This window comes from Corella eumyota, chromosome 7 (genome assembly GCF_963082875.1).
Source record: "Corella eumyota chromosome 7, kaCorEumy4.1, whole genome shotgun sequence".
NCBI classification, from domain to species: Eukaryota; Metazoa; Chordata; class Ascidiacea; order Phlebobranchia; family Corellidae; genus Corella; species Corella eumyota.
In genome coordinates, this window is record NC_137496.1 from 3,808,060 (window position 1) to 3,826,385 (window position 18,326).

At 32.0% G+C, this 18,326-nt stretch overlaps 5 protein-coding genes across 12 annotated transcripts; 3 read left to right on the forward strand and 2 right to left on the reverse strand.

Moving 5' to 3' along the window:
• Positions 1 to 153: 153 nt before the first annotated feature.
• On the forward strand, positions 154 to 6,836 carry LOC145758971 (glycosaminoglycan xylosylkinase-like). 8 transcript variants are annotated; one of them, XM_082572674.1, is made up of 11 exons: positions 154 to 367; positions 691 to 865; positions 1,102 to 1,283; positions 1,436 to 1,632; positions 1,945 to 2,090; positions 2,182 to 2,405; positions 2,585 to 2,644; positions 2,708 to 2,842; positions 3,290 to 3,950; positions 4,034 to 4,147; positions 4,220 to 4,663. In XM_082572674.1, the coding sequence occupies exons 1-9, from the start codon at positions 258 to 260 to the stop codon at positions 3,375 to 3,377; spliced, it is 1,317 nt and encodes a 438-aa protein (XP_082428800.1). In that variant the 5' UTR covers positions 154 to 257; the 3' UTR covers positions 3,378 to 3,950; positions 4,034 to 4,147; positions 4,220 to 4,663. The 8 variants fall into 8 exon arrangements, with proteins under 8 accessions (XP_082428800.1, XP_082428801.1, XP_082428802.1 ...); XM_082572675.1 differs by having other exon boundaries at positions 4,490 to 4,663; XM_082572676.1 differs by having other exon boundaries at positions 4,627 to 4,642.
• A 156-nt stretch (positions 6,837 to 6,992) lies between these two features.
• On the reverse strand, positions 6,993 to 10,506 carry LOC145759705 (E-selectin-like; the record flags this gene model as incomplete). The annotated part of the gene is made up of 14 exons (XM_082573554.1): positions 6,993 to 7,032; positions 7,136 to 7,302; positions 7,422 to 7,582; positions 7,652 to 7,755; positions 7,915 to 8,071; positions 8,212 to 8,412; positions 8,486 to 8,665; positions 8,823 to 9,005; positions 9,071 to 9,253; positions 9,393 to 9,578; positions 9,657 to 9,760; positions 9,849 to 9,930; positions 10,097 to 10,310; positions 10,414 to 10,506. Coding segments are annotated over 14 exons (2,055 nt in total), but the record flags the coding sequence as incomplete, so codon positions are not given.
• A 1,364-nt stretch (positions 10,507 to 11,870) lies between these two features.
• On the forward strand, positions 11,871 to 13,872 carry LOC145759165 (uncharacterized). Its single transcript, XM_082572926.1, has 3 exons — positions 11,871 to 12,147; positions 12,335 to 12,601; positions 12,698 to 13,872. Exons 2-3 carry the CDS (start codon positions 12,409 to 12,411, stop codon positions 13,516 to 13,518), a joined length of 1,014 nt encoding a protein of 337 aa, XP_082429052.1. The 5' UTR covers positions 11,871 to 12,147; positions 12,335 to 12,408; the 3' UTR covers positions 13,519 to 13,872.
• A 72-nt stretch (positions 13,873 to 13,944) lies between these two features.
• On the reverse strand, positions 13,945 to 14,852 carry LOC145759872 (tRNA-splicing endonuclease subunit Sen34-like). The gene has a single exon (XM_082573727.1). It carries the CDS (start codon positions 14,830 to 14,832, stop codon positions 13,945 to 13,947), a length of 888 nt encoding a protein of 295 aa, XP_082429853.1. The 5' UTR covers positions 14,833 to 14,852.
• A 308-nt stretch (positions 14,853 to 15,160) lies between these two features.
• LOC145759590 (DNA-directed DNA/RNA polymerase mu-like) lies at positions 15,161 to 17,594 on the forward strand. The gene is made up of 11 exons (XM_082573439.1): positions 15,161 to 15,276; positions 15,413 to 15,605; positions 15,726 to 15,839; positions 15,930 to 16,127; positions 16,269 to 16,464; positions 16,527 to 16,625; positions 16,731 to 16,861; positions 16,933 to 17,080; positions 17,188 to 17,288; positions 17,348 to 17,431; positions 17,508 to 17,594. The coding sequence occupies exons 1-11, from the start codon at positions 15,170 to 15,172 to the stop codon at positions 17,592 to 17,594; spliced, it is 1,458 nt and encodes a 485-aa protein (XP_082429565.1). The 5' UTR covers positions 15,161 to 15,169.
• The last annotated feature ends 732 nt before the right edge of the window (positions 17,595 to 18,326 follow it).

The window sequence follows — 18,326 nt, forward strand, 5'->3', positions numbered from 1 at the left end:
GTAATATTAATACGATTAACAGAAATAACGATATTTTTTTCGATACATGCGCAATTATGAGGATAATTTAGCAACAAAAATAATAAAAAAACAACGACATGGTAACGTTGCAGCAACAACATTAAAGTGTCGCGTATGCGTGTGTTGTGCACGTGTATGATGACGTCACGTTGTTGTGGTTTCAATTTTTGTAAATAAAACAATTAAAACTCAAATTTTGACTTGATAAAACTTAACTACGAACAAATTTTGTGGCAATGAAGTTAAAACAACGTCTAATTGTTGGGTTTTTGTCGTTTATTATAATCGGAACTGTTTATTTTATTTCTAAACAGTTCGAAAATGAAAATTTTATTCAAAAATACAGGTAAGACAATTTAAAAACGTTTTGTAAATTATCTATACGTTTGGGTTATACACAAATCAAGAATTGTGACTAATATATGAATTAAAAGCTATGTCTAACTTACTAAACCAAGCTATATCCATACGTTTTTAAAAAATGAAAAAGTTATTCAAGTTTCTTATTTCTTTAAAGTCACATATTTATCACAAATCTTATATATATATTTGGGGTCAACAGAGCTACTTAAGATTTAGTGTATTTTTCTAAATTGTGTATTTCTTTGTTAAAGTGTTGTTTAACTACAACTTTGCAAACAACAGACGTTAACAATTTTCAATTTATAGACCTAAAAAAAACTCACCAAACTCCTTACACAATATCGATAATCAAGAAAAAAATAATGAAAATGTAGTCGACAAACAAGTAGTCCAACAAAGAGATGCTTATATTACATCTGAAATAAGTAGACTGAAGCTAAATCTACAGTCTAACATACAAACTCCTACCAATGTTTTTATAGTAAGAATAAAATAAAAATACTAATAATTTTCTGAAAATCTAAGTTTATTAAAAAAATCTGAAATTGCTTGACTCTCTACAAGTTTGTTGAACAGCCAAATGGTTAATGATCATACAAGACCACTAAGTAAACAGTATATGTGTATATATATGTCAAAATTGACAACATTATATAGTGTGGTCATTGATTTTTAATTGTTTTGGTAACAAGGTAACAACCTCCATTCAACTTTCAGACTGCAGCAGATTGGGTAACAGAGCGACAAATTTATCCCCGTCACCACCCCGAATTATCTGCAATTTTAAAAACTATGGCAACTTCAAAAATTATCCAAGCGGATGTATTGCCAAAGGGTACACAAATTAAACTACTTTTGACTTTGGATGGTGGACAGAAAGTAGTTTTTAAGCAAAAAAGGTAACTATATTTTTATAATTGTAATTAATTATTTTTTGTTGAAAGGTGGGACTTGAACTTGGGACCTTGAGTGGTGATGCCCACTGTTTTTAATTACTGCACCTTACAGCCAGTGAAATTTATTGTCAACTAAAAAATATTTCCATGTTCAGATATTCAAGAGATCATGTAATTGAAGGTAAACCTTATGATGGTTATGATCGACATTATGCAGAAGTTGCTGCCTTTCACATGGACAGAATATTTGATTTTCGAAGAGCTCCCCTAGTGGTCGGTAGAATCATAAATCTAAAGACAGAAATTAAACCGGTCGCAACTCAAAGACTGCTGGACACTTTTAGAGAGAAAAGTATGGTCAATTAAATTGTTAATAACATTATTTTGCATTTATTTATTCTTGATGTTAGAAGGTTAACTTCATGGTTAAGCTTCACCTAAACAAAGAGTAACATCCACTACCTCGACCCAGTCTCGAGTTGTCCTTGGCATTTTGGGATATTGAATGGCTTCTGATTAAGTCTTGGCTTAGCATTAGTTTATACCATTTTTAGTGCCTACTTAAAGAGCACCATGAGAGCAGTTGGGATTAAAACCAGAACATTAGCTCATATGTTAAAGCAATTATGCTTATGTGCTGGTGAACCATTTTTAAATATTGCAGATGGTAACCTGTGTTACTTTGGAGTTTGTTATTACTGCAAGGAGGCAGACATGGCTTGTGCAGATGGAAACATGATGGAAGGAGCTCTTACTTTATGGTTACCTGAAGAATGGAGCAAGTTTAAAAAGAACAGACATCCCTACCAAGTTCAAAAATTTTATGAAATTTTTTTTGATAATTTTTAAAATTGAGATTACAAATTAATTTTTACTTTTGATTTGATTTTGAAAATTTTAGCGAACTTATGTTGATGGACGAAAAGCAAAGTGGGAAACAGACGAGACCTATTGTGATGTCATAGTTAAACATCAACCTCCATATGACAAAGGAACGAGGCTTCTCGATGTCACAGATGCAACAGTTTTCGATTATTTGATTGGAAATGCAGATAGGCATCATTATGAAGTATTTAAAGACAAAAGTCCTAATACAATGATTATAATGATGGATAATGCAAAGAGGTAAACAAAATAATTCCAGTTAGCATAATAGAAAACCAACAATGGTCATTAAATGCTATGAGATTACCAAGGTTTTGGGGAAGTAAATCAAGTTTGGGTCTTGGTTAGAATTTGGGTAATTTATAGAAATAGGTAAAGAATTATAGCCAAATATTTTTAAGTTCTTATTTTTTTCTTAGTTTCGGAAACCCAAATCATCATGAAAAAAGTATATTAGCTCCACTTCGACAATGTTGCATGTAAGATACCAAAAATTTACTGGAAAAAAATAAAAACCAGATTACCAATTTCCACTTATTTAGTTTACGAAACTCCACTTGGAATATGTTACATAAATTAAAAGACGGAGCGTTGACTACAATTCTTAAATCCATTTTAGAGCAAGATCCTATAGCTCCAGTATTACATACAAACCATTATAATGCTATGGATATAAGGTAAGGGTTTTATGTTACATTTTTAAACTTTAATAAAATTTACATATAGGAGTATATATTTATGGTAAAGCACTGGAAATCAAACTCAGGGCCTTATGAAGCATAGTCATGTGTATGTAATACCATCACATCATCATTTTTTTGTATATATCTTTATCCTCGATGTGGGAAAGTCGAATGCGCGACTTAAACATAGAGTAACATCAGTTACTGCGACCTAGTTTCGAGTTGCCTGTGCCAGTATGGGATATTATAGATTATAATTGCCCGATAATTATGCTGCTGATTAAGCGCTGGCTCAGCAGGAGTTCATACCATTTATAGCGCCTTACTCAAGGCCGCTACAGCATGAGATCAGTGGGATTGAACCCACGTCCTCATGTTTACATTTTTTTAGTTTTGTCTACATTGTTTACTCTATGTAATTTCAATTCCAATTTTTTATAGATTGCCAGTTTTAATAAAAACTGTTGAAAATTGTATCAAAGAAAAAGGCATGGACAAAGTAATTGTTAATCAGTGGGATGGCTTATAGCATTATGTCGAATGTACCAATACTATTTTAGTGACTTTTTTTGTACTTGCTGTTTTTTAAGCAATGCTAATTGAATTTTAATTTATTTGGTCTTAAAATTTAAGATGCTATTAGTCTTTCATGTAATTTTAAAACGAATTAATTTTAAGGGTATTAGTAATCTAAAACCTAATTGGTATTAAATAATTCACAATTCTGTGCAATTTTTTGTTAATTAATTTTTTTATTTGTGTTAAAATTTTTAGTATCCTATTGGTATCACTTTATACTGTATTGTAGTCTTATGTATTTTCACTGTAGTTAACTTATATTTATATAGTTCATTGCACTAGCCTTATTTTTTGCAGTCATTTTTGGGATATAATTATATTAGTACAATTTTTTGGTAGAACATGATTTTCGAACAAAATTTTTTTTTTCACGGATTAAACATTATTCATATACTTCTTACGTATATGTGTTATTATCATGTTATTGTAGAAGAAAAGAAACCTAATATTTGCGCCTTACTTGGGTTGAAAATCAAAAGAATTCCCAAAAACAGACTAAACAAATATAGACCGTTTCGTAAAGGTATTTTTACTAAAACTATTTTTCGGTAGCACTTGAAAAGTTTAAGTTTCAGCCACCTTCTTACTTTGAAATTTTGTTTACAGATAATTCATCCATCAAAAAGCAATCCTTTATTATATGACACGTGGTTTATCGGAATGGCTTTATACATTATTTATAGAGTTTAAGGACCTTAATACCATTGACGCTTTTTAGAGGTAAATATAACCTAATACGCATGCAAATCTTATTATAAATATGAAATATAAGATCTTAATTCTATATTTTAGGTCTAGTCGTGTTTTATGATTTTAAAATATATTATTTCGCCCAAAGGCAAAGAAGTAATATTGATTTGTTTAAATATAATGCTTACTAATCAGAGAGCAAAAAAAGCAAAATTTTGGGAGATAAAACTTAATTAGGCTTGAGCTGTTTTTAGAGACATCTTAATTGTCTGTTACCTTAACTACAGAAACTGCTTGTTAGTCAAAAAATGTTGCTGACAGAGGTTGAAATTGTTGTTTTAAATAATTACATGAACTTTTATTTAACTATAGATTAAATGTAAGTTAAAAAATGAGCTTTAGTACAGCTTTTCCATATACCATTATGGGAAGTTCTACTGGAAATTACAGCGGCGACGATCTTACAACGCTTATGCTTAACGTAACATCACCAATGATAATACTCCCAGAACGTACACCTCTCCAAAGAGTTCTCACTTATCTTACCACAGGGATTATTGCCATAGCAATGATCGGGATTGGCTGTGCTGTGGATGTATATAAAGTAAAGGGTCATCTGAAGAAACCGACTGGAGTGGTGTTGGGTGTTCTTTGTCAATTTAGTAAGTTTGTCATCATCGTTTTTTGTACGTAGGTATTTGTTTTAATTTATATTTAAACTGTACAAACTTTTCAGTTATAATGCCTGTGAGTGCTTTTGTGCTGGCAAAGATATTTCAAATGGACGAAATTCAAACGCTAGGCTTACTTGTAATGGGTTCTTGTCCTGGCGGATCTATCTCGAATTTTGCTTCGTATTGGCTTAAAGGAGACATGGATTTAAGGTTTGTTACCTGTTTGTATTTAAATACTTGCGCAGTTGGTAAATTTGCTCGTTAGTTTTTAATGCGTCTATGACATAATGTTGTTGAGTAAAGGCGCTAAAAGTAAATTTAAAATCAACCGACACGTTATTGGGTTTGGGCAGCAAAATTTATTCAATCAACATGCCTCGAACTGAAATTGGTTTGTCAAACAAAGCCAATTCGCACGTGCAGCCTGGCAGTCGGCTTGGTTTACATAACAAACTTTACAGTATAATTTTAACAGAAGTTTGTGTTTTAGCATTACAATGACTACAGCTTCAAGTTTGCTTGCATTGGGAATGATGCCACTTCTACTTTACATATTTCAACTTTTGTTTGGATTCTCACTCAAAGTCCCATTTCCAACTATAGGTAAGTCGAATTTTGCTTAAACAATTTAAACTTTTTGTACAATTTATAATATTGTTTTGTTTTAGGTATAACGCTTGCATCTTTTATTGTGCCTATTATGATAGGAGCTGGAATAAAATGGAAGTTTCCTAGTGTTGCTAAGAAAATTTTAAAGGTGAAGTTAATTTAAACCCAGCAACATATTATGAATTTACATTGTGTTTTTATTTGTTAGTAAGTTTAAAATGCGTTTGTGTTTAGGTACTTTCAGTATTCAGTGTCATTGCTTTACTTGTTATTCTGATTCTTGCAATGGTCACTTACGGAAATTCTATCAGATTGGTTCCAAGCCAATATGTCTGCGCTGTACTTTTACCAGTCATCGGAATTGTTTTTGCATACAGTAAGTAACAAATGGTTAAAGCAATCAGAACTTTTCTGTGTTATTAAACAAAGTAATGACAAGACAATAAAGTTTTTCTAAAAATTGGCATGGTAATGTTTAGGCAATCTACTTGGACAGAATTAAAAAGCAAAAACAATTCGATATTTAGCCTGACAATAATAGGTTATGTCAGTTCTACATGATTTACTTTGTAGAATATAAAATGTAAAATTAACAACACTTTAATTGCAGTCATTTCTACATCAGTGTCTTTCTACAAACCCCTATACATTCACCACTATCAAAGAAGAACGATTTCTTGTGAAGTCGGAATACAAAACACCCAACTGGCGGCAGCTATTATTCAGTTATCTCAATTTACTCTTGCACAAACTGGGAAAATAATTCTGTTCCCAATTATTTATTTCGTAGCGCAGGTAACATTTTTTAGTTGTTATTAAGGAGTTAAAACCAAGGCTTTTGTACTAGTTTTACGAAGTTGTACAAAAAATTATTTTATAGGAATGCTTTTGATGGATTTTTAATATAACCTAATAACAAAAGTAGATGTAAACCCAAGTTAATGTTTGCCAAAAAGTACTATAATTAAAATTGGTTTTATTGTTATATAACAATTGAATTAAATTTTTCTATTTATACTTTTCAGACTGTATGGATAGTTGTATTTTGGATTTTTTACCAAATTTATCTTCGAAGAAAATCAAATACTTCGTTCAGTTTGGACGATAAATCTGCAGGTAAAACAACCTTGATGACTTGTGTGGTAGTTAAAAGTTTTAAACATTACCTAACTTAGCCAATAAAGTTTAAAATTAGCATCCTATAAAATTGTACTTGTTTAAATCGGTATAATTTTTGACACTTTTTTATTATATTGCCTTAAGGTGAAGATGACCTAAAAACTGATATTGATTTTGGAGGCAAATTCAACGAAGCCTATATACCAACGCCTTAAGAGTAATTTGATCAAGCCAAAGTAATTTCGTATATTTGTTTGTTATATATTAGTACAGCACTTCTTGGTTAGTAGTTATTTTGTTTATTACACCGTACACTTTTTTACAACAAAAAACAATAAATAAATATTTAAAGTAAGTAAAGAAAAATGCTTTTAAAAAACACACCAACAAATAAGTTAAATAAATAAGAATTCTGCCTCGTACTTCGCACTGATGACGTCACTCATGATGGCGTCATCTGCTGATGTCATGGTTTATTCGCGGAATGGCAGACCAGAGTATTGGTTTTGTCGACTAAAAACATCAAGATTGTCAAGTTTTATTTCATTTTTAACGAACTCCGGTTTTCTAATTTTTGTTGACCGAAACGTATGCTCTTAAATCACGTGATACTTACTCGCATGGGTTTCCGCACACTTGCTTTAATATAACATCAATGAGGTCTTGTGAAAGTCCCTCGAACCCAGTGTCAAGTAAAACGGTTTTTTCCGGGTCGGCGGCGATGTCGATAATGTCCTCTTTTTTTAAACTTCCCTTTTGGTTGACCACACCAAGTGCAACAACCTAGGATAAGATTTTAACAAATATTTTACTTTGTGGGTTATCAATATGTGACTTCTTAAGTCTGTCATACTCCGTGGCATATTGCTTCAACACACACTAAAATATATGTTAACACATACGTTTGTTCCGGTATCTCTTAGGTTTCTTGCCGGCTCTGCAACATTATCTTTGGAAATTCCGTCGGTGACAACCAAGACCAAGTCCTGGACATCAGGTCGGTTGCCTGGTGCTGTCAACATGTTTTCTAACACATATGTCAGAGCTTGCCCAGTAAGCGTACCTAAAAATTGAATATTTGTTAGAACTAAACGTTCTATATTTTTTTTACTTTTAAACACAAAAATTTTACCTGATCCATCATAAGGAAGGTTTATAATAGCGTTAGTTGTGGATAAATTGTCTGTAAATTGACCGATTTTAATTTCACTTGCACTGTCAATCAATTTGTTGTATCTAAACAAATGGGTATAATAAATTATTTGTTGCTAAGTTACCTCTAGTAGCTATTCAATCAAGACAAAAGTATGGTCGAAGCCAAGTGTTCGTTTTAATATGCCTTTGGTGTACAAGGTCTATAACAATCTGTTATATTTAATATTACAATGGATTTACCTAATAGCCGCTACCAACATATCGCTTGGAGAGACTACGAAGTTGTCGATAACATCTTTAATAAAGAAAACGGTTTTATTCCAGTTTTCGCTACCCACCGAGCTACTTGAATCAAGGACAAGAAAGAGGTCGACTTGAGCATAGGGTGGACATTTTCCTGGCAAATCTTCAAAACAAATATATAAATCAAAACAAATATATAAATCTTAAAAAAGTAGGAACAACAAGTATATACATTTTATGTAAATAAGTTAAACAAGTAACTGTGGCATGTGAATACATTACTAAAAAGCTTACGTGCGCAACATGGTGGGTCCTGCGTCCACTCAAATTCGCCAGAAAAGGGGTCCCGAAGACAAGATGTAGAGTTTGCCCCGTAGTACTCCCAGTCTTCTCCACCGTCCCCGCACACGTAGGAACACTCGGAAAATGATCGGTTGCCATCGCTACACTCGACTCTTCCTTTTTCCGGCCCTACTTGATCCGGACCACAAGTCTCTGTAGACAAAGGTTTACAGTCGTTTAGCTGACATTCAAAAACCAAAGTAAAAATTAAGATGAATAAACATACCTTGGATGCAAACCGGAGTTGGACTTGACCATTGGAAGTTGTTTAAACAAGTTGATACCGGAGATCCTCCCAGTATAAAACCATCATTACAAGCATACGTACATTGTGAGTTATAAAGGTTTGTGTTGCTGCATGCCACGCTACCATTCGTAAGTTGATTTTGAGTTTGAGGACAAGTAACTTAAAAGAAAAATATGTGACAAGAAGGGGATTGTAACCAAGATGTTATTCCAGTAATTGAATATGCAACGTTTAGACAAAGTGCTATAGGTCTTTAACATAGGCTAAGTCTAGAATAAGCTTAAGTTCTAATTTACTATTACATTTAACCGCTTACTTTGCAGACAACCTGGTGTTTCTTCTGACCATAGTCCATCATCTTGACAAGTAACTACTGGCGTGCCTACCAAATAGTAACCAACATCACATGTAAAAAGACAAGCAGATTCATACACGTTGCTGTCAGTACAAGAGGTCCCTCCGTTCTTTAAACTGGTCGTTGCAGTAGAATCACAAGTCACTAAATAATTTGTAATAAAAGTTAACTCATACTGCAAACTTTTTGGTAACTAACAAACGCATTACCTTTCTCGCACACTGGTTTGGTTTCGGCAAAGCGCCCGTTCGATTGGCAGATTGAGTTGTCAGAACCAACCAATTTAAAACCTTTCTCACACTGATATGAACAAGCTGAACCGAAGAAGTTTTCATTCGTACATTCTACTACACCGTTTGGCAGAAAATCAATCGAATCCAACTCACAAGTTGCTGTAATTAAAGAATCAACTTTAAGACAATTTAATTAGCAATCAGTTAGTACCTTAATACAGTATTTTTGCATGTAGTGGCAAAAAGGCAATACACATAATGTTTTAATGAAACCTTGTCAATATTTAAAACTTCTTACTTTTGTCACACGTTGGAACACTTGTGCTCCATTCACGGTTTTTATTACACCTGGAAATACCGCTTCCAACCATTGTGTATCCAACATTGCAAGTGAAAGTGCACTGGGAGTTTATTGAGTTGCGGTTAGTACAAGATACTTTACCGTTCGCTAGGTTTCTAGTTGTTGAGGCTGCACATGTCATTTCTGTAAAAATACGACAGATTCGGTCAGTTGGCTGTAAATGATGTTTGTTGTTAGTTTATATTAGAATACTTTACTTACTTTGACAGACTGGGGCATTTGCTTCCCATTCTACAGTCGTATTTGTTTCAACACATTTGATAATTGCTCTACCAATCAACTCGAGACCAGAGTTGCACTCATACCTGCACAAAACGTAAGAAATGTAAGACTGTAATAATACTTCTTGCCTGCTTGTTTATTTAATGGTTTGTATTAATCCAGTTACTTTACCTGCATTTACTTCCAGGAAAATTCATGTTGTCGCAATTTACTCTTCCAGCGGCGGGTGCCAAAGGTGCAGGGCATTTTGGCTCTTTTGTTTAGAAAATAATAAAAAAGAGTTTAAACTTTTTTCACTTTTATGAGTTATCACCAAGTTGTAATTTGAAGACTACTTATGCCTAAGGTGATCAAAAAAGCAATGGCAGGCATTTTGCACTCATTTACAACAACATTCTTTTTAATTAAGAGTTACTTACTATCGCAAGGCATTGCAGCTTCGTTGCATAAATCTTCATCACAACAACACCTACAAACACTGTTGTCAATAAAGCTTGGGTTACATTGAGTTGGATCCCAAGCTGGCTTGTCGTTTTGGTCCTGATTGTTGGTGCAGGCTCTAGGTTGTTTGCAACGTTTTGTGATTCGGTAAGAATTACTTCCATTGAGCCGGACCTCGTTTTGACAGCTTTGCTAAAAATCAGTAACACTTAGTAAAGACTAAAAGTGTATGATACCACCTTTTCGTACTATATGGTTTTTTGTTGATGCTGTTTTATATAGATGTGAAACTTACCTCGTTGGGTCTGCATTCCATAATCTTTCCTTTTTCATTACATTCCTCGTTTGAACCAGCATTAATGCAAGTAAAACATGATATACCTGAAATTAGTTTTTAAAAACATTACATTGAATCTATGAACGAATTAAGGCTAGAAAACACACAACTAAAAAGTAAGTAGTTAAATAAATTACAACATAACAACTACATTGCAGTTATGTCTAAAGATTTTAAACTTAAATAATATCAAAGAAAATATACTTAAAAACATAAGACTTCTCTAAAACAACTCTTACCGTTGCTGTAGTGGGCCAAAGCTACCACCGATATCAGTAAAATAAAAATCTTCATTATTTTGTTTTATTTCAAACTAATGCTTTTGTTTCAAAACTTAGTTATATAAAAATAAGAAATGGGCTCGTTGTTTATATAGAGTTCCGATACATTTCTAACGACCCCCGCTAGGATAAGTTATTGCAATTTTGCCCCAAAGGTTTCCTAAAACACGTTGTTTTTTGTTCTTTTAATTTGTTCCGATTTTAATGTGTAGTCGTTAGTTTAATTGTTTTGTCAAAAGGCGAGTTTCTATTGATGTTGCAAAGTAATAAAATGATAGAAAAAAATATTTTTATTACAAGTAAACCGGATAAAAGTAATTTGTAAGTACCCCCAATTATTGTTGTTTAAAAACATTTAAAAATTTACAATAAAAAATATTAAATTTTTTTTTTAGATACAATTTAAATGTAATGTTTATTTATAATATTTTAAAATACTTGTCGATAAAAATAGGTTATTGAGGCCCGATGTGATAGGCTGTGTCTTGGTATAAGTACAAAAAACACAGGTTGTCTTAATTAAGAAAATGTTGTTTACCAGGTTTTTATTGGAACGTTATTAAGAATTTTATTAATATTACAAAGTTCCAACAGTTTAAAAAAAGAAAATGTATTTAAACTTAAATATTTGTTTTGCATTCATGGTAAAAACATGCCCAAGGCTTAAACGTCACGCAGTACCTACGTAGTTATGTGTACATAGGATCGGGACTACCACTTTGTTATTAAATGTACAAAAATAGAAGTGTAAAATTTCAACGAATCCCATTGACAAGTACGCTTGATAAAAGGGTATAATAACAAAGGTGGACCAATGAGAAGAGAGAGTTAGCGCGCGTGACCGAATGGGCGGGTATAATATATTCACAACGATTGGTGTTTAGATTTAAATTAATATAAGAGCTAACCATTTCAAACGTTGTGAAGATAAAGCATTTCTCAAACGCCCATTGTACGCCACAGTAACTATGACATCATAATCACGCGCTTGTTGCGTGTTTCTCTCCCTTGTTGCATCAGCCGAAATACTAACTATCGACTTGGTATTATTCCGCGCGTCGCCACGTTTTGATCGAATAATTATTTGGGTTAAAATTTAGGCAGTTTAGACTTTGTTTTTTAATCTTATTACTTAAGTTTGATTAAAATTGTTTAAATAAAAGTACAACAGATCTGTTTTGTGCAAAATTAAGCGTCCATCTTAGTAGCCAATTAAGGCGGATGAATATTTTGGTCACATTCAGACAAACTTCTAATACTGGCAGCTGTAGTGCGAAAATCTTAACCATTTTATTTATTTTTTGACAGTTTCACTAGTTAAGCATTTAATTTTTTTTATAAGTTCGGCCAAAATGGCCTTTTAGATAACTGCATCGACTGCGTTTGTAACCCACCCGTGCACCAGCATGGAGTAAGTATAAATTTTGATTTTAACTGCTTAAAAATTGGTAAAATTTAGTAATTAACCTATAGTATTATAACTTATCAAAATAGGGTCTTATTATTGTATGTGGAAATTTGAATTTTATGTGTGTATACACCTATGACAGTATTATATTCCAAAAGCATGTATTTAAATTAATTAACTTTGTTTCTAGTTTTTTGCAAAATGAAGTTCTACACGCCCCTATCCCGAGTTATATCAGCCTTTTACCTGGCATATCAATAAAAAATGAGCATAGTCATGAGTTCGATTTACGATTACGACGATATATCCCTCTTCGGGGGGATTCTGGAGGAGGAGGTTCCCACCTTCTGGGGGGAACTTGAGGAAGGATTAGAGAAGGTGGGGGTGCCCACCATACCCCTGCCAACAGCGCCAAGAAGTGGCGCTTTTGAGGGTGATAGTGCAGAAATTAATTTCGGTAAGTTTAGTCTTAAATTTTGAACTTCATTTAATGTTTTTTTAATAATTTAATTTTCGTGTTAATTTTTTTTTAACTATTTTGTGTTTTTTGTAGAAGTACCATCACCATTGCCTAACTGGATGTTGGGTGATAATCTGGAGTCCCTCGTCAACAACGATTTCCTTGAAGTCGTGAACAAAACCCAAAGTTTCTCCTCCGATGAACAGAGCAAAATGTTTTCTCTTCCTCCTTCCCCATCCGGAAGTATGGACTCAGGAGTTGCCTCTCCAGGTAGCTCCGGATCTTATTCTTCCAATGCTGGTTCACCCCAGATGTTGGACTTGACTGATGAAACGGAGTTTTATCCTGGACTTAGTGAAGATTTTGATGCAGATATGTTGCTCCAGGAGTTGGGGATTGAGATTTTGGATCAGCCTATTCAAACACAACCGGAGGTTGTTGTTCCAGTGCCTTCTTCCGAAAGTTTCATTTTTGTTGAAGATTTAAAAACGACCCCTTCTGTTGTCAAAGTTCATTCTTTTCCAACTCTTGAGCCATCTGAATTAAGTGCTTTACTATCCGAAGATTCAACATACAATACTCCTACTATACAACCTGTGGTCACAAAACCTACTGTTACTCCTATTGCACCAAAACCCACTATACCTACAACACCAAAGGCAAAATGTGGTCGCAAAAGCAAAGTCACCAGTACCTCGGAAAGAAAAGAGCGCAAACGGGAACAAAACAAGAATGCGGCGATTCGATACCGTGAAAAGAAACGTCGTGAGATCTGTAACTTGGATGGCGAATATGATATCGTCAAATCCCAAAACACCCAGCTCCACGATAAAGTTAAACAGGTTTCGAGAGAGATTAACTACTTAAGGGAACTGATGGTTGAAGTGTACAGAATTAAAGGATTAATTCCATGAACAAACTAATGTATATAACTTCGTAGAGTTGATTTAAGCCGGTGCTTATAGGGCCGAGTGGATTGAATGTATAGAGCCAAAAACCACTTGACCAAAAGCGACAATCGCATTTATTCGAAAAATTCAATAGTTATTCGTTTTTTTTTTGTATTGTTTTTACTTTCTTTGGCTGATATAATATATATACTTGACATTTTTATTTTCTGCTACAAGGGTAAACTACATTTAGGCAAATATATTAAGTTAGTTTGTTAATAATTTTATTTTAATAATAAAAAAATGATAATAATTTCTAAATTTTTTAATAATAATTTCAAAATTGTTTGTGTGTTTTAAAATAGAGGTTGTTTAATTTATTTATTTTGTTAATTGTAAATAAACTCAAAAACACATATTGCACTTTATGTTATTACATTTTCACACAAATTAAACTAAACCTGACCAATCCATCGAAGAGTACACCAGTTCCCCCTTTTCATTTTGGGAGCATAAAAGTAAAGTTTTTTTTACACTAGTAGCCAACCTACCCATAGCCGAATACTCTAACAAAGAAATGTGTTTATTAAAAGGGACACAAACGACAATGTACAGAGAATGATATAACCCAGGGTCACCCGGATAAACTAAAAAGTCCCCTCCAAATTTTAAACCATCTGTTAAATAAAAACCCTTGTTGTGTAAGTGGGTAAATACAGCAAGTTTAAGTTGTTCTAAAGGAGATAATTTTACATTGTTTTTAACACTGTTGTCTTTACTGAGCAAAAAAAACTTGCTGCCAATATCCATTTTAATCCAAGTTTGATCAAAGTTAAGTTTTTCGACTTTGTTTAATTCGTTTATTTTAAATTTCTCAAAATCTTGATTTTGCAGTGTAGTTACTTTGTCCGTGGATTCAGCCAAAACTTTCCTTTTTCCCAGTTTTTTAATTTTTCCTTGTTGAATGGAGGTAGCCATTCTGTTAAGTTCTTTATTTTTAAGTTCACGTTTAAGTTTGGTTTGTGCATTGAAGTGTATAACCCGTTTTTCCTCAACTATTTCTTGATATCTATTTAGTTCAAGATCAGATGGAATTACACAAGAGTTGACAAGATCAGCTTGACAGTGATCTAGTAGAAACTTAACCTCTATATTACTTAATTGTAACGGTAAACTAAACTGACCATTTTGTCTTGGTTTATGCGGAAAGCATCCAATTAAATTTCCAACGATTCTGTGAGTGAATCTAACTAGAAAAACAGTTTCTGGATCCCAAATCAAAAAGTTTTCGTGGCAAATATGAATTTGAATAGTTTTTTTCGGATCAAATACCTCCATTTTACGTTTTATTCAGTTAACATTTGAAGTTTAAAGGTTTTGTTTACAAATTATACTTTTGAAACATGACGTCATCGACCACGTGAACAACACACGCATAAGATTTCGCTTATTTGGGTCGTAACTCTCTTCAATAGTAAGTTATCCCCACTTTGCCGTAAACGTTTTAACTAATTAACTTTTAACATAGAACCTAAGAATAAAACAGTAAATTAAAAAAGTTTAGGAGCTTTATTATTATATGTTTTATTAGGATATGTAAGCATTTTATTTTTTTACCAGAAAACTTATTCTTCATAACAATATTTAAAAGCACGTGGTTATAATAACAACAACAATGGAAGTTTTATATTTTGTTCCCAGAAGATTGAATAAATCGAGAATTGATCTTCTTACCAAACTTGCATCTAAGCAAAACTTATTCAAAGTTACTCAGAATTACAGGTAAATAAATGTGCTTCATAATTTAAGTTTTATTTAAACACCACACCAACAGATCAATTTATTTTTTGTTGATAAGATTTATTTATTTTAATTTTTTGTTTATTTTTAAGTTGTAATTTGTATTAATTTAATGTAGCGAATCAACAATTTTAGTTGCACAAAATAGTACAAAGGACGATGTGCTTGCATTTATTTCCAAGCGTGAAAAACAATCGAAAAATGATATCTTAACTAAGAGACAATTGGTTGATATATCATGGTTTTCTAAATGTTTAAAAGAAGAAAAGTTTATTGAAATTAATTCAACGTTTACACTACAATCTGCCAAGGTACTTGTTACAACTGAAATTATATATATTTATATTATAATAATTTTTTTAAGCATTTCACAGCCTAAACATAAAGTAATTTGCAACTGATTAAATTTTTAAATTTATTTATGTTTTTAGAATGATGAACCTCCCAATAAAAGGCATTGCACAGAATCGATTCTTGTGGAGAAAAATGATCTGTATGCCTGTCAAAGAAAAACTCCTCTACACCATCCTAACAAATTATTAACAGTAAGTTGCTAATTTATTTATTAAAAGTTTATGAATGTATCTAATGGTTTTTAAGTTATCAAAATAAAATTGGTCAATTATTTCATCAAGGATGCACTTGAAGTGTTAGAAGAGCATGCATTGTACAGAGGAGATATACAAGCTGAGGCAAGAGCTTTATCATTTAGGAGAGGCTCTTCTTCTATTAAATCATTTCCACATAAAATTACAAAAGAACTGGACCTTAAGGATATGAGATATGTGGATTCCAATACAGCAAAACCAGGACATTGCAAAAAAGTTATCGTGGTATTCTCCTAATTATATAGATATTGTGGTATATAATTATATAATGATACCTGCAACATGTTAACAAATAATTAGTAATTTAATTATATTTTCAAACATAACTGACTAATTTGATTAACATTAAATGCTTTATTTATATAGGATATTTTAAATACTGGTCATTCTTATGAGGTAGAAGAGGTTTTGAGCAGTGAATTCTACAAAACAATGAAACTATTTTGTGGTATATTTGGAATTGGGCCGCAAACTGCAAGAAAATGGTTTTTCAATAAAGGTTTAAGAACTTTGGACAACATTAGAAAAGAGAATATCTCTCTAACCACTGACCAAACTTTGGGTAAATTTCAATTATTAGTATGATTTGTTAAAGTAAATCATTTTGTATGTGTATTTTTTAAGGTTTGGATCACTACACAGATTTGAACACACCAGTTAAATTGGAAGAAGCAAAACATGTTTTAAAATTAGTTCAAGATGCATGTACTATACTACGAGATGGTAAAATAAGGCTAAAAATTATATTGCAAATTGCTATATTTAAATATTGCTTATATCATATATAGTGTAGCATTTAAAAAAAATATATTTATGCTACCTGATTAGGTTTAAAGGTTACACTTGTTGGTGGGTTTAGAAGAAGTAAAACTGAAGGCCATGACATAGATCTCCTTATAACTCATGAAGATGAAGGAAAGGAAAAGGGAGTCCTACCACTATTATTAGAACATTTAAAGGTACTTTATGGTCATTTTTAAATTTAAGTATATATATTTAGATGGACATAACTGCATTATTATATGTTTAGGAACATTTTATACATACTGGAAGAAAAATGGTGCCAACAAATTTATCCACTTCAAATGCAAACAAATTGAAAACCACATCGACAATGGATGAATTTGAAAAATGTTTCAGTATTTTTAAATTCCAAAAATCCTGGATTTCAGACAATTGTAAGCTACTTTAAATATACTATAAATAAATGTTATAAATTCAATTATAATCTTTTGATATGTTGTATTTGTATAAGTAGAAAACTGTTGATACTTTGTTAATATAGATGTTAAAGAAGATAAAGAATGGAAAGCAATGCGAGTAGATTTAATCATGGTACCATTTGCTCAATTTCCATTTGCATTGTTGGGTTGGACTGGAACAAAGGTAAAATTAATAGTTTAATTTAAATAAAAAATGGTTAAAAAATATATTTCTATTTACAGCATTTTGAAAGAGAGTTAAGAAGATATGCAAAAGCTGAAAAGCAAAAGATTTTAACAAGCCATGGGCTATTTTCATTGGATAGAGTAACTTCCAATGTTGATTTATTACCTATTTTTAAGTACATTGTAAACATATTTAAATAAAAAATGTTTTTTGCAGGCACAAAGCATTAGGGCATCATCAGAAAAAGAAATATTTGAATTACTTGATCTTGAATTTCTAGCCCCCTCTGAAAGATGTTGTTAGAATAACTGTTTTAATTTTTATTCGATGTAATTTTGTAACTTCTAACAGGTTTAACGCAATAATGTAACATTTAATGCAAATAAAATAATGCAAATAAAAATATATCAAAAACAAATGTAATAAAAACGACGTTTTCCCGCTGTTTAATAAAATGAGCGTAGATTTAACAGATTTGAAGTCAACTTAGGCCAGAAAAAGGTGATAAAGAATTAATTCAAAGGTTTTAGAAAATATAATCTAATATTTAAGTAATGTAAACGTTTACATGCTGTTACAATTAACCGGTAAGTAGTGCTAAACTATTCGGGTGTTAAATTTAAAACGAGCGAAGAGAAAAAATGCAATGTTGTCTGCCGGCGATTTTTGTTTTTCGCTATTGCTCGCATTTCGCTGCGTACCACCATTTGAACAACATAACTGTAGTAAAGCGAGTTTAGAAGTAGATAACCAAGATACTAGCGCACTAAAAATATTATTGTACAGCATGAAAAATGTGCGGTGTTTATTTTAGTAAGATGCAAAGATTTGAGTAACAAAACGTGTTAAGAACGTCGTCTATAATTTGCGCTAATTACAGAACGATATTTTTGTGATTCTCAATAAAATACAGTACTCGTTAAATGTCTGTTTTTTGTCAAAAAAGGTTTGCTAGATTAAAAACTGTAATAGTAAATAAGATAAAGCCAGATTTTTGTAAATTTAACACGCTAAAAATTGCTGGGAAAGTTTAAA

Bases quoted from the DNA above. Each gene is read 5' to 3' on its own strand.
- LOC145758971 (XM_082572673.1), top strand. From the start codon at position 258: ATGAAGTTAAAACAACGTCTAATTGTTGGGTTTTTGTCGTTTATTATA. The intron at 2,091-2,181 runs GTTCAAAAATTT...TGAAAATTTTAG, and splicing joins AGAACAGACATCCCTACCAA to CGAACTTATGTTGATGGACG. The intron at 2,406-2,584 runs GTAAACAAAATA...TTTTTTTCTTAG, and splicing joins ATGATGGATAATGCAAAGAG to TTTCGGAAACCCAAATCATC.
- LOC145759165 (XM_082572926.1), top strand. From the start codon at position 12,409: ATGAGCATAGTCATGAGTTCGATTTACGATTACGACGATATATCCCTC. The intron at 12,602-12,697 runs GTAAGTTTAGTC...TGTTTTTTGTAG, and splicing joins TAGTGCAGAAATTAATTTCG to AAGTACCATCACCATTGCCT.
- LOC145759872 (XM_082573727.1), bottom strand. From the start codon at position 14,832: ATGGAGGTATTTGATCCGAAAAAAACTATTCAAATTCATATTTGCCAC.
- LOC145759590 (XM_082573439.1), top strand. From the start codon at position 15,170: ATGGAAGTTTTATATTTTGTTCCCAGAAGATTGAATAAATCGAGAATT. The intron at 15,606-15,725 runs GTACTTGTTACA...TTATGTTTTTAG, and splicing joins TTACACTACAATCTGCCAAG to AATGATGAACCTCCCAATAA. The intron at 16,626-16,730 runs GTAAAATAAGGC...CTACCTGATTAG, and splicing joins ATGTACTATACTACGAGATG to GTTTAAAGGTTACACTTGTT.